The 14,624-nt window shown below is 44.6% G+C and overlaps 2 protein-coding genes across 3 annotated transcripts in view; one reads left to right on the top strand and one right to left on the bottom strand.

Moving 5' to 3' along the window:
- The window catches only part of macrod2 (mono-ADP ribosylhydrolase 2), a 1,220,194-nt gene that overhangs the window by 231,493 nt on the left and 974,077 nt on the right, over window positions 1-14,624 (bottom strand). The gene's annotated exons all lie outside the window — the stretch shown is intronic.
- Window positions 2,194-9,006, top strand: LOC149972576 (uncharacterized). Its single transcript, XM_090218034.1, has 3 exons — window positions 2,194-6,670; window positions 7,717-8,011; window positions 8,987-9,006. The coding sequence occupies exons 1-3, from the start codon at window positions 6,461-6,463 to the stop codon at window positions 9,004-9,006; spliced, it is 525 nt and encodes a 174-aa protein (XP_090074160.1). The 5' UTR covers window positions 2,194-6,460.

The raw sequence follows: 14,624 nt of genomic DNA on the forward strand, positions 1-14,624 counted from the left end.
CCCCCCTCCCTCCCGCCCTTGGGTTGTGCCGTGGCGGAGATCTATACTCGGCTTTGTCTCAGGATGGTAAGTTGGTGGTTGAAGATATCCCTCTAGTGGTGTGGGGGCTGTGCTTTGGAAAAGTGGGTGGGGTTATATCCTTCCTGTTTGGCCCTGTCGGGGGGAATCATCGGATGGGGCAACAGTGTCTGCTGACCCCTCCTGTCTCAGCCTCCAGTATTTATGCTGCAGTAGTTTATGTGTCGGGGGGCTAGGGTCAGTTTGTTATATCTGGAGTTACTTCTCCTGTCTTATCCGGTGTCCTGTGTGAATTTAAGTATGCTCTCTCTAATTCTCTCTTTCTCTCTTCCTTTCTCTCTCTCGGAGGACCTGAGCCCTAGGACCATGCCTCAGGACTACCTAGCATGAGGACTCCTTGCTGTCCCCAGTCCACCTGGCCGTGCTGCTGTTCCAGTTTCAACTGTTCAGCACCCGAGGTGCTGACTTGCTGCACTTTGAGATATCATCTGATGTACGAAGGGATATATAAATACATTTGATTTGATTTGATCGTGGACTACAGGAGACAGCAGAGAGAGCATGTCCCAATTCACATCCCATCCAATGGAGAGCTTGGAGGTAGAGACTGATAAAAAGCTTCTCTCTCCAGGCCATCAGAACGTTAAACAGTCACCGGCCTCAACCCAGTACCCTGCCCTGAACCTCAATACCCCACCTCTCCTCCATCCTATTGTTACAGTGGGAGTGTAACTGAGCAGTGTTCAGGCCTAAGCTGAGTGTTCAGTGTTTACTCATGTCTCTCAGCATCAGATCTGACCCCGTTTCCCCACCTCCCCGCGACACACAAACACACAGAGTGGCAACGGTTCAAAGGGAGGAGACGGCGCTAACTTCAAAAGACTCAAAGCTCCAGCCTTTGAACGCCATGCTAATCGCATACAACCCATCAGCCTCGTATCGTACTATATCAGCCTCCGCAGGGCATGCTCAGCTCAGATCAATGTCTCCCTCTCTCTCTCTCTCTCTATCTCTCTCTCTCTCTCTCTGTCGGCCAGAGCTAATGTATGTTCAATCCACAGGGGCTATACAGCAACACAGCGGGAAACAGAGAGCCACAGCATCGCTCTTTACCTGTTCTACACGTCTTCAACCTTACAGTCTGCCTGCACCCGAAATGGCACCCTTTTCCCTAAATAGTGAACTACTTTTGATAGGGCTCTGGTCAAAATAATGCACTATGTAGAGAATAGGGTGCCATTTGGCATGCAGATTCTGCAGTACAGTATCCCTCTGTAGTGACAACTTGATTTCCTATATAGAAGTACTTGAGGCAGAGAGCTGGCTCACAGCCTGATTAACATGCTTCTGATGTGATGTAAAAGTTTGTGTGTGTGTGTGCGTGCGTGCGTGCGTGCGTGCGTGCGTGTGTGTGTGTGTGTGTCAAATAAATACACATTTTGGTCGCATACACATGTCCAGCACATGTTATTGAGGGTGTAGCGAAATATACAACAATAGACAGAAATCTAAAACTACAGCCCGAAAGGATGCTCTCAGTGGTGCATCTGTAAAAGTTTGTGAGGGTCTTAGGGGCCAATCCAAATTTCTTCAGCCTGCTTAGGCTTTAGAGGCGCTGTTGCGCCTTCTTCACCACACTATATACAGTATATCACAATATTGAGTACACCCCTCACATTTTTGTAAATATTTGAGTATATCTTTTCATGTGACAACACTGAAGAAATGACACTTTGCTACAATATAAAGTAGTGAGTGTAAATTTGCTGTCCCCTCAAAATAACTCAACACACAGCCATTAATGTCTAAACCGCTGGCAACAAAAGTGAGTACACCCCTAAGTGAAAATGTCCAAATTAGGCCCAATTTGGACATTTTCACTTAGGGGTGTACTCACTTTTGTTGCCAGCGGTTTAGACATTAATGGCTGTGTGTTGAGTGTAAGTGAACCATTTCAGATTGTCAGTGATGTGTACGCAGAGGAACTTTAAGCTTTTCACCTTCTCCACTGCTGTCTGCTGAAGTCCATGATCAGCTCCTTTGTTTTGTTAATGTTGAGGGAGAGGTTATTTTCCTGGCACCATTCCGCCAGGGCCCTCACCTCCTCCCTGTAGGCTGTCTAGTTCTTGTTGGTAATCAGGCCTACCACTGATGTGTCGTCTGCAAACTTGATGATTAAGTTGGAGGCGTGCATGTCCACTCATTCATGGGTTTACAGGGTTTACAAGAGGGGGCTGAGCACGTACCCTTGGGGGGTCCCTGTGTTGAGGATCAGTATAGTGGAGGTGTTGTTGCCTACCTTCACCACCTGGAGTTGGCCCGTCAGGAAGACCAAGCCCCAGCTGCACAGGGCGGGGTTCAGACCCAGAGCCCCGAGCTTAATGATGAGCTTGGAGCGTACTATGGTGTTGAAGGCTGAGCTGTAGTCAACAAACAGCCTTTTTACATAGGAATTCCTTTTGTCCAGATGGAATAGGGCAGTGTGCAGTGCGATCGCAACTATATCATCTGTTGATCTATTGGGGCGATATGCAAAATGCAGTGGGTCTAGTGTGTCGGGTAAGGTGGAGGTGATATGATTCTTAACAACAGGGTGATAGTTGTTTAGTTTAGTTTCCTTCGCTTTTTTGGGTATAGGAACAATGGTGGACATCTTGAAGCAAGTGGGGATAGCAGACCGGGGTAGGGTGAGATTGATTATGTCCGTAAACACTCCAGCCAGCTGGTCTGTGCATACTCTGAGTGTGTGGCTAGGGATGCCATACTCTGGACCTAGTTTTGTCCCATGGAATAAATGTTGTGTATCTTAATGTTTTTCCTCATAATCCTGGACTATCGGACCACCATTTTATTACACTTGCAACACAAAGATTCCTTGATGTCCTTCCAGACTCCCTCTGCCTACCTAAGGACGTCAGAGGACAAAAATCAGTTAACCACCTAACTGAGGAACTAAATTTAACCTTGCGCAATACCCTAGATGCAGTTGCACCCCTAAAAACTAAAAACATTTCCATTAAGAAACTAGCTCACTGATATACAGAAAATACCCGAGCTCTGAAGCAAGCTTCCAGAAAATTGGAACGGAAATGGCGCCACACCAAACTGGAAGACTTCTGACTAGCTTGGAAAGACAGTACCATGCAGTATCGAAGAGCCCTCACTGCTGCTCGATCATCCTATTTTTCCAACTTAATGGAGGAAAATAAGAACAATCCAAAATGTATTTTAGATACTGTGGCAAAGCTAACTAAAAAGCAGCATTCCCCAAGTGAGGATGACTTTCACTTCAGCAGTAATAAATTCATGAACTTCTTTGAGGAAAAGATCATGATTATTAGTAAGCAAATTAAGTAAGCAAATCTGCGTATTCCTTCAAAGCTCAGTTGTGCTGAGTCTGCACAACTCTGCCAGGACCTAGGATCAAGAGAGACACTCAAGTGTTTTAGTACTATATCTCTTGACACAATGATGAAAATAATCATGGCCTCTAAACCTTCAAGCTGCATACTGGATCCTATTCCAACTAAACTACTGAAAGAGCTGCTTTCTGTTCTTAATCTTCATGGTTGTACAGTCGTCTCAAATAAAACTGTGAAGGACCTCGCGTTACTCTGGACCCTGATCTCTCTTTTGACGAACATATCAAGACTGTTTCAAGGACAGCTTTTTTCCATCTACTTAACATTGCAAAAATCAGAAACTTTCTGTCCAAAAATGATGCAGAAAAATTAATCCATGCTTTTGTTACTTCTAGGTTAGACTACTGCAATGCTCTACTTTCCGGCTACCTGGATAAGCACTAAATAAACTCAGTTAGTGCTAAAGACAGCTGTAGGAATCTTGACTAGAACCAAAAAATTTGATCATATTACTCCAGTGCTAGCCTCCCTACACTGGCTTCCTGTTAAGGCAAGGGCTGATTTCAAGGTTTAACTGATAACATACAAAGCATTACATGGGCTTGCTCCTACCTTTCTCTCTGATTTGGTCCTGCCGTACATACCAACATGTACTCAACGGACACAAGATGCAGGCCTCCTAACTGTCCCTAAAATTTCTAAGCAAACAGCTGGAGGCAGGACTTTCTCCTATAGAGCTCCATTTTTATGGAATGGTCTGCCTACCCATGTGAGAGACGCAGACTCTGTCTCAACCTTTAAGTCTTTACTGAAGACTCATCTCTTCAGTGAGTCATATGATTGAGTGTAGTCTGGCCCAGGAGTGTGAAGCTGAACGGAAAGGCTCTGGAGCAACGAACCGCCCTTGTTGACTCTGCCTGGCCGGTTCCCCTCTTTCCACTGGGATTCTCTGCCTCTAACCCTATTACAGGGGCTGAGTCACTGGCTTACTGGTGCTCTTTCATGCCGTCCCTAGGAGGGGTGCGTCACTTCAGTGGGTTGAGTCACTGATGTGATCTTCCTGTCTGGGTTGGCACCCCCCCTTGGGTTGTGCCGTGGCGGAGATCTTTGTGGGCTATACTCGGTCTTGTCTCGGGATGGTAAATTGGTGGTTGAAGTTATCCCTCTTGTGGTGTGGGGCTGTGCTTTGGCAAAGTGGGTGGGGTTATATCCTTCCTGTTTGGCCCTGTCCGGGGGTATCATCGGATGGGGCCACAGTGTTTCCTGACCCCTCCTGTCTCAGCCTCCAGTATTTATGCTGCAGTAGTTTATGTGTCGGGGGGCTAGGGTCAGTTTGTTATATCTGGAGTTACTTCTCCTGTCTTATCCGGTGTCCTGTGTGAATTTAAGTATGCTCTCTCTAATTCTCTCTTTCTCTCTTCCTTTCTCTCTCTCGGAAGACCTGAGCCCTAGGACCATGCCTCAGGACTACCTGGCATGATGACTCCTTGCTGTCCCCAGTCCACCTGGCCGTGCTGCTGCTCCAGTTTCAACTGTTCTGCCTGCGGCTATGGAATCCTGACCTGTTCACCAGACGTGCTACCTGTCCCAGACCTGCTGTTTTCAACTCTCTAGAGACAGCAGGAGTGGTAGAGATACTCTTAATGATCGGCTATGAAAAGCCAACTGACATTTACTCCTGAGGTGCTGACTTGCTGCAACCTCGACAACTACTGTGATTATTATTATTTGACCATGCTGGTCATTTATGAACATTTGAACATCTTGGCCATGTTCTGTTATAATCTCCACCCGGCACAGCCAGAAGAGGACTGGCTACAACTCATAGCCTGGTTCCTCTCTAGGTTTCTTCCTAGGTTTTGGCCTTTCTAGGGAGTTTTTACTAGCCACTGTGCTTCTACACCTGCATTGCTTGCTGTTTGGGGTTTTAGGCTGGGTTTCTGTTCAGCACTTTGAGATATCAGCTGATGTACGAAGGGCTATATAAATACATTTGATTTGAAGTGGTTTGATGGCGTGCACGCCTCCTGAGTCGCACAAAAATGGTCTACTCCGAATACCTCTTCTACGCCGGCAGCGTCTTAGAGCAGCCTCTGGGCTACGTTCAATCGCCTTGAAAGGTACGAACAAAGGATCCAATTCAGGAAAGTCGTATTCCTGGTCGAAATGTTACCGCCTCTCTGATATCCAAAAGTTATTTCCAGCTGTATGTAATAACGCAAATAACGTTCTGGGCTAATAACATGAGAAATAACAATAAAAAAACAAAATACTGCAAAGTTGCTTAGGAGCCTGAGACTATCGGCGCCATCTTGGATTCGTATCCTTATTTGTGTGTTTGGTGTGTGTGTGTCTGTTTCTATGGGGTGTGGGGTATTATTCTATTTCATTCTTATTCTAATCTATAGTAAAAAATCCCATCTGCCATTCATTCTCAACAGGTGAAGTACACTGTAGAGCAGTGATAACGTTGACCATCCATCTTATTCAACTTAAATGACAATGAATGCCGCCCCACTGTCACATTATACTCCATCTGACTTGACATCCTCAACTGCATCCTAAACATGTATTTACTCAGACAGCGGAAAACAGTCATAAACTAACACATGTATTTATATCAGTCATGTTTGTCCATGTTGCTGGTTGAGAAATAGGCTACATTACCTGACAAACACAGAAAGAAAGTAAATAAATAATTCAAGGTACAGAGAAATGGTGTAAACGTGGTGTCATTGGCACCAGCGTCCCCAGTGCTTAATACTACAGCCCTAAAATAGAGGGATGTCCGTTTGAAAGGTGAAGAGATCTGAGTCCATATCAGACCAGGCCGGATCCAGCATTGGACTGTATATTACTGAATCTGATGTGCTCAGTGTTAGTGATGGTGACTGGGCTCTTTTCCAAACGTGTGGGTGTGTGAATGTGTTTGTGTGTATGTGTTTTTGAGCTTCCAAACTTAGAAATGTTAATTGCAACGTTGGCTTACCCATCGAGAACAGATCTGCGGCAGCCAAATAAAGTGTCACACCACATTTTCAACCGTTAAACTTGGGTAAGGCTGAATTAAACAGAATTAGATGAGAAAAATGTATGGCAGGAGGAAACGGCTAGAGGAACTTATGAACAGGAGGAAACGGCTAGAGGAACTTATGAACAGGAGGGAACGGGTAGAGGAACTTATGAACAGGAGGGAACGGGTAGAGGAACTTATGAACAGGAGGAAACGGCTAGAGGAACATATGAATAGGAGGGAACGGCTAGAGGAACATATGAACAGGAGGGAACGGGTAGAGGAACATATGAACAGGAGGGAATGGGTAGAGGAACATATGAATAGGAGGGAACGGGTAGAGGAACATATGAATAGGAGGGAACGGGTAGAGGAACATATGAACAGGAGGGAACAGGTAGAGGAACATATGAACAGGAGGGAACAGGTAGAGGAACATATGAACAGGAGGGAACGGGTAGAGGAACTGTCACGGTTTTCTTGGTGAGAAGGAGAGTCGGACCAAAATGCAGCGTGTCGATTGCGATTCATGTTTAATGAAAAAACTGCATAACACGGTGCCTGTCCGGTCTCTCTAGCCCCCTGGTAAGCACAGGGAGTCTGCCCAGGTCTCCTACCTGGCGTAGCCATACTCCCTGTTAGCCCCCCCCCCCCCAAGAAATTTTTGGGGCTGACTCTCAGGCTTCCATCCGCGTCGCCGTGCTGCCTCCTCATAACAGCACCTCTCTGCTTTCGCCGCCTCCAGTTCCTCTTTGGGGCAGCGATATTCTCCAGGCTGTGCCCAGGGTCCTTTACCGTCCAAATCGTCCTCCCAAGTCCATTTCTCCAAGTAATGCAGCCTCTCCCACTGCTGCTGCTGCTCCTGCCTCTGTTCCTTCTCCTGCTGCTGCTGCCTGTTGACACGCCGCTTGGTCCAGTTGTGGTGGGTGATTCTGTCACGGTTTTCAGTATGTGAGAAGGAGAGTCGGACCAAAATGCAGCGTGTCGATTGCGATTCATGTTTAATGAAAAAACACACTAAACACTACAAAAACAATAAACGTAACGAAAACCGAAACAGCCTATACTTGTGTAAACTAACACAGAACAAGGACATCAGGACACTAAGGACACTCACCCCCAAAACCCAACACCAAACAGGCTACCTAAATATGGTTCCCAATCAGAGACAATGACGAACACCTGCCTCTGATTGAGAACCATATCAGGCCAAACATAGAACTAGACAAACTAGACATGAAACATAGAATGCCCACTCAGCTCACACCCTGACCAACCAAAACATAGAAATATACAAAGTAAACTATGGTCAGGGTGTGACAGGAACATATGAACAGGAGGAAACGGCTAGAGGAACTTATGAATAGGAGGGAACAGGTAGAGGAACATATGAACAGGAGGAAACGGCTAGAGGAACTTATGAACAGGAGGGAACGGGTAGAGGAACATATGAACAGGAGGGAACGGGTAGAGGAACATATGAACAGGAGGGAACGGGAAGAGGAACTTATGAACAGGAGGGAACGGGTAGAGGAACATATGAACAGGAGGAAACGGGTAAACAGGAACTGTTTGTGCGTGTGTGTGTATGTGTGTGTGTGTGTGTGTGTGTGTGTGTGTGTGTGTGTGTGTGCGTGTGCGTGTGCGTGTGTGTGTGTGTGTAACAGTTATATATTTTATTTCTTCTATCGTTGTATTATTTGTCATTATTGGACAACACAGGAAATACATGGGGCTTCTATCCAATTTGCTTTGATCCTCTGTGATCTAAAGGACCATGTCTTCACCCAGGGTGCACACACACAAACACACACACACACACACACACACACACACACACACACACACACACACACACACACACACACACACAGCACTTAGGGCTCTGTTAGATGTAAGGATCTGCTCTGTCTGGCCACTGGTAGGCTGTTTATTCTAAAGCTACACAGCTACTGTTATGGGGGAAATTTCACTCCGGCACTAGGAGCCTTTGTGTGGCTATGGAAGGAAAAGGTGGATTGCAGAGAGCTACAGTGTTCTGGCCAAGGAGATAAACTCACTGTTAATCAATCACTCTCCAGCCTCTCCTTTCCTCCTTGTACAAGAATGGCACAGAAAAAAACACTATTAAGGTGTGGTTGGAGTGCTGCAAGGTCATTGTTCTTTGAACTCACACGCCCACACACACGGACACACACATGCACACACACACCCCCACACAGTCGTCTATACCCCTGATAGCGCCCCAAAATGTCTGATTGTGGGCCAGACCATTGTGTAGTGAGTGATTCAGCTTCAATAGTATTATCCTCCAGTACAGAGGCCTTATCATGGTCCTGAAACACACTAGACTGTAGGGACGCAGTGTGTGTGTGTGTGTGTGTGTGTGTGTGTGTGTGTGTGTGTGTGTGTATACAAAACAGCAGTTGACAGAGGAAGGGGCTGGGAAGCAATCTAATCCTATTGTAGTCATGCATAGCAAACTGTGCCCCACATATCTCTCTCCCTCTCACATCCTGGCTCTGGGGTCTACATGCATGACCACGGGACACGTGTTATCTGCTGAACTTTTGTCCTGTGCCTTTTGATCCAGATCTGTATTTGCCTCCATGAAACACACGAGGGGAAGAATACAATGCCTGAAATGTAGGAAAATGTTTGACAATGAAAATGGCAACCAACACATTGCACTTGACAAACATCCCTATTGCTCACTGGGACACCTCTGAGGATGTGACATTACATGTAGCCAGTACTTTCCCTACACCATAATATGCTGTCTACAAGCTTAATTCTGCCCCTTTCCTCTTAGCACACACACACCCACACACACACCACACACACACACACGCACATACACACCCCACCACACACACACACACACACACACACACACCCCACCACACACACACACACACCACCCCCACCACACACATACACTCCGCCACACACACACACACCCCACCCAAACACACACACACACACACACACACACAAACACACACACACACACACACACACAAACACACACACACACACACAAACACACACACACACACACACCACCCCCACCACACACACACACACACACACACCCCCCCCCCACCACACACACACACACACCCCACCACACACACACACAAACACACACACACACCACACACAGCCCACACTACCTCCCTCACCCCCACCCACACTTCACTTCCCTCTGAAGGTCATGTGTCAGCTATTCATCATGTTGACTGTGGTTGTGACATATTGAACCTAAACTTTACGTTGATATATTAGACATAAACTCAGGGTGTAATTATAAAGCTGAAGGCACAATTTACCAGGCCATGCTAACATCATTGTTAACCCATTAGACAGCTCACACTTTAACATGTATAAGATGCTCTTAGAAAATACAAACACTGTTTTATAGTAGATTATTCTTCACTGACAAGAATGAGGGGGAAAAGCTAAGGAAGTGGGAGACTGTTCTATTTCAGTATCTACTGTAGACATGGGCTATGGTCAAACCTGATTAAACACACATGGTGAGAATAAATATTACTGAAACATACATTACATTCATGAAACATATTTTCAAATGAGTCATTTGGAATGTGCCCTTTCTTCACTGGCAGAGTATAAATCCTGTCTGGACCCAGCAGCTTCACCGCTAAGGTCCTCCCATAGGGGATTCATCCTACATAAAGACACAAATCATATTATTTCTGCCTCCTCCTGTCTCATTTTCATTGAATCCAGCAGAAACCCTGAGAGTTAAAGTGATAGAACAACCACAACAGTCAGCTTATCTGAATATTTAAGCCACCTTATAGAAATCACCAGGCAAAGAAGGACAACTGCTACAACCATTCCGTAACACATCAACATGCAGTAGTAGCAATATAATTCATTAGATAGATGTGTAGTGTTGTTTCACTGCAGCTATAACATTACACACCTATTCCCCTATAGGCCCTGGTCAAAAGTAGTGCACTACATAGGAAATAAGGTGTCATTTGGGACGCAGTTATCACACTATGCAATGCTGTGGTAGGTATACAGCTCATGGGTTAATTTAGCAGTTGTATCTAGCCACTGTGACAGAGATTACCCCTGGTGACGTAGGCAATAGCTGTGACCTTTAGAAGGTTATCATCAGTCACTGCGGAACCAAGATTGATCGATGCTAGACTCTGTCACTTTAAATAGGACACCAGACAGGCCACTCCACAATAAAATAACATGAATGGAAATATAGACCTACATGGACATGCTTTCAAAATAACTTCATTCATTAACAATTGTATGGGAAGTTAATTTCATTTTCTAGATAACGCCATGAGATGGGAGTAAAATAGCTATTGAGGCCAGTGGAGGCTGCTGAGGGGAGGACGGCTCATTGTCAATGGCACGAATAGAGTCAACGGAATGCTATCTACCACATGGAAACCACGTGTTCGATGTGTTTGATACCATTCCATTGACTCCATTCCAGCCATTATTATAAGTCGTCCTTCCCTCAACAGCCTCCACTGACTGAAGCGCATTCCCACTCCTAGATAAAATAACATGAATGGAAAATATAGGCTTATATGGATAAGCTTTTGCAAATGATGTAATACGTCGAACATGTTACATCAAATAACATTGTAGGGATGTTAGTTTAGTCCTCCTTTTCTGAGATGGACTATACTAACATCATGAGACGGTAAAATAGCTATTGTAGCATCAATGCCAAGATAAGCTGACTGTGAGACGGGCAGGCATCAGTAAGCTGACTAAGATATGTCTGGGGTCTTATGAAGAGCCAGTGAACATTTTAGGACACCGTGCTGTAATACAGAAAACAGTACACACTCCGCCACTCCAAGATAAAAGAAAATGAATGGGAAGATATATGGATTCTTTTCACATAACCTAATGCACAGTCACTAGGATGTTGACTTATTTGTACTAGCCAACTCCAGGAGATTGGAGGAAAAGAGCTATTGGAGGGATCACAAACCACTCAATCGTAGAGAGTGTTTGTGTTTTCATCTTTATGCCAAGATAAGCTGACAGTGAGACAGGCAAACAGACAAGTAGACATCAGTAAGCCTGTTATTGTCTGTCTCTGGGTAATGAGGTAGCTAGGACACGGCTGCAATACAGAAACGAATAGCTATGAGATGTGTTAGGCCTTATGATGTACCTGTTATACAGACAGGCAGCTATCTGAGATATGTCGTAGGCCTAAATATGAGTCTGTAAATGCAATACAGAACGGTACATATGAGGTCTGTAAGTCGTTATGATGAACCTGTAATACAGAAAACTCAGTGGGTTTTATATTGGGCTTTCCCTTCAATATTTACTGCAGCAAATGGCACCCTATTCCCTTTATAGCGCACTACATTTGACCAGAGCCCACAGGACTCTGTTCAGAGGTAGTGCCCTACATTAGGGAACAGGGCTAGAGTGGTCTTAGCCCCACATATGCAAAATAGAATATACATGTCGAGTAGCTAGGTTTTCCTATGTCCCTAATGGCACCCTATTTTATACGTAGTGCACTACTTTTGACCAGGGCCCATAGGGAATAGGGTGCCATATGGGGTTCAGACTTGGTCTTTTACATTTACCTAACCATCATCATCATATTCAGCTTGCCTCAGCTAGAAGAGCTAGAGTGCATTACAATGAGAGGTAGTTAAATTTCACTATTCTGTGTGTGTGCGCGTGTGTGTCAGAGTGCATTACAATGGAAGATAGTCAGAATTCACAATTCCCAGTCATGTATTATACCTTTCAACCTGAGAGTCATGTTCAATGATGACTCAGCTTGTTTGCTGCCAAGAGACTATTATCTGCCAATCCATTCGAATATCATTAGCATTCAAATACAGTAGAACTTTAGATGTGTCCCAAATGGCGCCCTACTCCCTTTATATAGCATTACCTTTGACCAGGGCCCATAGGGCTGATCAAAAGTAGTACATTATATAGGGAATATGGTGCCATTTGGGATGCATCCTCAGTCAAATACCCTACAGATCATATCAATTTAAATACAGTAGAACTTACACTTTGAAGTTTAGCCAGCCAAAGGCCTTTTACTTCCTATGTACAGCACCTTCCACCTGAGAAACATTGACTCATGTCCATTCGAATATCACTACCATACAGATAGAGCTTAACATTCAGTCAAAAACCTACACCAGTGGTTCCCAAACTTGTTATAGTCCCGTAGCTCTTCAAACATTCAACCTCCAGCTGCGTACCCTCTCTACCAGGGTCAGCAAACTCTCAAATGTTGTTTTTTGCCATCATTGTAAGCCTGCCACACACACACACACACTATCCAATACATTTATTAAACATAAGAATGAGTTTCTGTCACAACCCGGCTCGTGGGAAGTGACAAAGAACTCTTATAGGACCAGGGCACAAATAATAATATAATAATAATCAATAGTTTTGCTCTTTATTTAGCCATCTTACATATAAAACCTTATTTGTTCATCAAACATTGTGACTAACTCACCACAGGTTAATGATAAGGGTTTGCTTGAAAGGATGCACAGAACTCTGCAATGTTGGGATGTATTGGAGAGAGTCTCAGTCTTATATCATTTTCCACAGTCTGTGCCTGTATTTAGCTTTCATGCTAGTTTTCATGCTAGTTTTCATGCTAGTTTTCATGCTAGTTTTCACATAGGTACGCAGTTGCAAAGGGCAGCAGTGTCTTAACTGCGCAATTTGCCAAGGCAGGCTACCTCAGCGCAGCCCTATCCAAAAATCTGGCAGTGGCTTCTTACTATATTCAATTTTTACTAAACTGCTTGTTGCAATTTCGATGAGACTCTCTGGTTCAGATATCGGTAAGTGGACTGGAGGCAGGGCATGAAAGGGAGAATGAATCCAATTGTTTTTGTCATCCATTTCTGGAAAGTACCTGCGTAATTGCACACCCAACTCATTCAGGTGCTTCGCTATATCACATTTGACATTGTCCGCAAGCTTGAGTTCATTGCACACAAAAAATCATACAATGACGGAAATACCTGTGTGTTGTCCTTGTTAATGCAGACAGAGAAGAGCTCTAACTTCTTAATCATAGCCTCAATTTTGTCCCGCATATTGAATATAGTTGCGGAGAGTCCCTGTAATCCTAGATTCAGATCATTCAGGTGAGAAAAAACATCACCCAGATAGACCAGTCGTGTGAGAAACTCGTCATCATGCAAGCAGTCAGACAAGTGAAAATGGTCAGTAAAGAAAACATTAAGCTCTTCCCTCAATTTAAAAAAAAACGTGTCAATACTTTGCCCCTTGATAACCAGCACACTTCTGTATGTTGTAAAAGTGTTACATGGTTGCTGCCCATATCATTGCATAATGCATAAAATGCTTTAATAAAGTTAACCATTTTCACTGTAATGTCAAAAACATCTTTCAAGCTGTCGGGCATTCCCTCGACAGCAAGAGCCTCTCAGTGGATACTGCAGTGTACCCAAATGGTGTTGGGAGCAAATGCTTGCGCGCGTGTTACCATTCCACTCTGTCTCCCTGTTTGCGCCATCAGTACAGATACCAACACATCTTGACCACCAAAGTCTATTTGATGTCACAAAGCTGTCCAGTACTTTAAAAATATCCTCCTCCTGTTGTCCTGGTTTTATAGAATTCACTGGCTTGTATGCGAAGCAGTAATTGTTTCAAAACATCTCCTGTCATGTCACTGATGCATCGTGAAACAGTGTTGTTTGATGAAGGCATTGTCTGTACAGTTTTTTGGGCCTTTTCCCCCACCATTGTCCCAGCCATATCCGCAGCAGCAGGAAGAATGAAGTCCTCCACAATAGTATGGGACTTGCCTGTTCTAGCCACTTGGTAGCTCACCATATAAGACGCTTCTAGACCCTTCACATTCATGGTATCTGTTGGTTTTATACATGTCTTACTACTCGAAAGTCGTCTTAATTCTCGCTCAGAAAACTCCCGTGGCTTATTTTTCAAATGAGCATGTTCTGTTTCTAAATGTCTGCGCAAGAGTGAATGTTTCATGGAGTTGTGAGATAGTACTTTTGCACATATAACAGACTGTGGCTGAGGAAAGGCACTACTCCTAATATAAGTGAACCCCAAATCAATGTAGTTCTCATCATATTTGCGTCTCTTTGATGGTCCAATGTCCCAGTCTGTTGTTCGGTACTTTCCCGGGTAAGCGAGCAGTAGCTCTTCGGCTGCATCAGATT

The sequence above is a fragment of the Oncorhynchus mykiss genome, chromosome 23 (genome assembly GCF_057628025.1).
Source record: "Oncorhynchus mykiss isolate SJ-2025 chromosome 23, ASM5762802v1, whole genome shotgun sequence".
NCBI classification, from domain to species: Eukaryota; Metazoa; Chordata; class Actinopteri; order Salmoniformes; family Salmonidae; genus Oncorhynchus; species Oncorhynchus mykiss.

What these genes read in the sequence shown, in the direction of transcription:
- LOC149972576 (XM_090218034.1), top strand. Translation starts at nt 6,461, where the DNA reads ATGAGAAAAATGTATGGCAGGAGGAAACGGCTAGAGGAACTTATGAAC. An exon ending in ATATGAACAGGAGGGAACGG is followed by an intron (nt 6,671 to 7,716) that starts GTAGAGGAACAT and finishes AGGGTGTGACAG; the next exon opens with GAACATATGAACAGGAGGAA. An exon ending in GTGTGTGTGTGTGTGTGTGT is followed by an intron (nt 8,012 to 8,986) that starts GTGTGTGTGTGT and finishes CTTTTGATCCAG; the next exon opens with ATCTGTATTTGCCTCCATGA.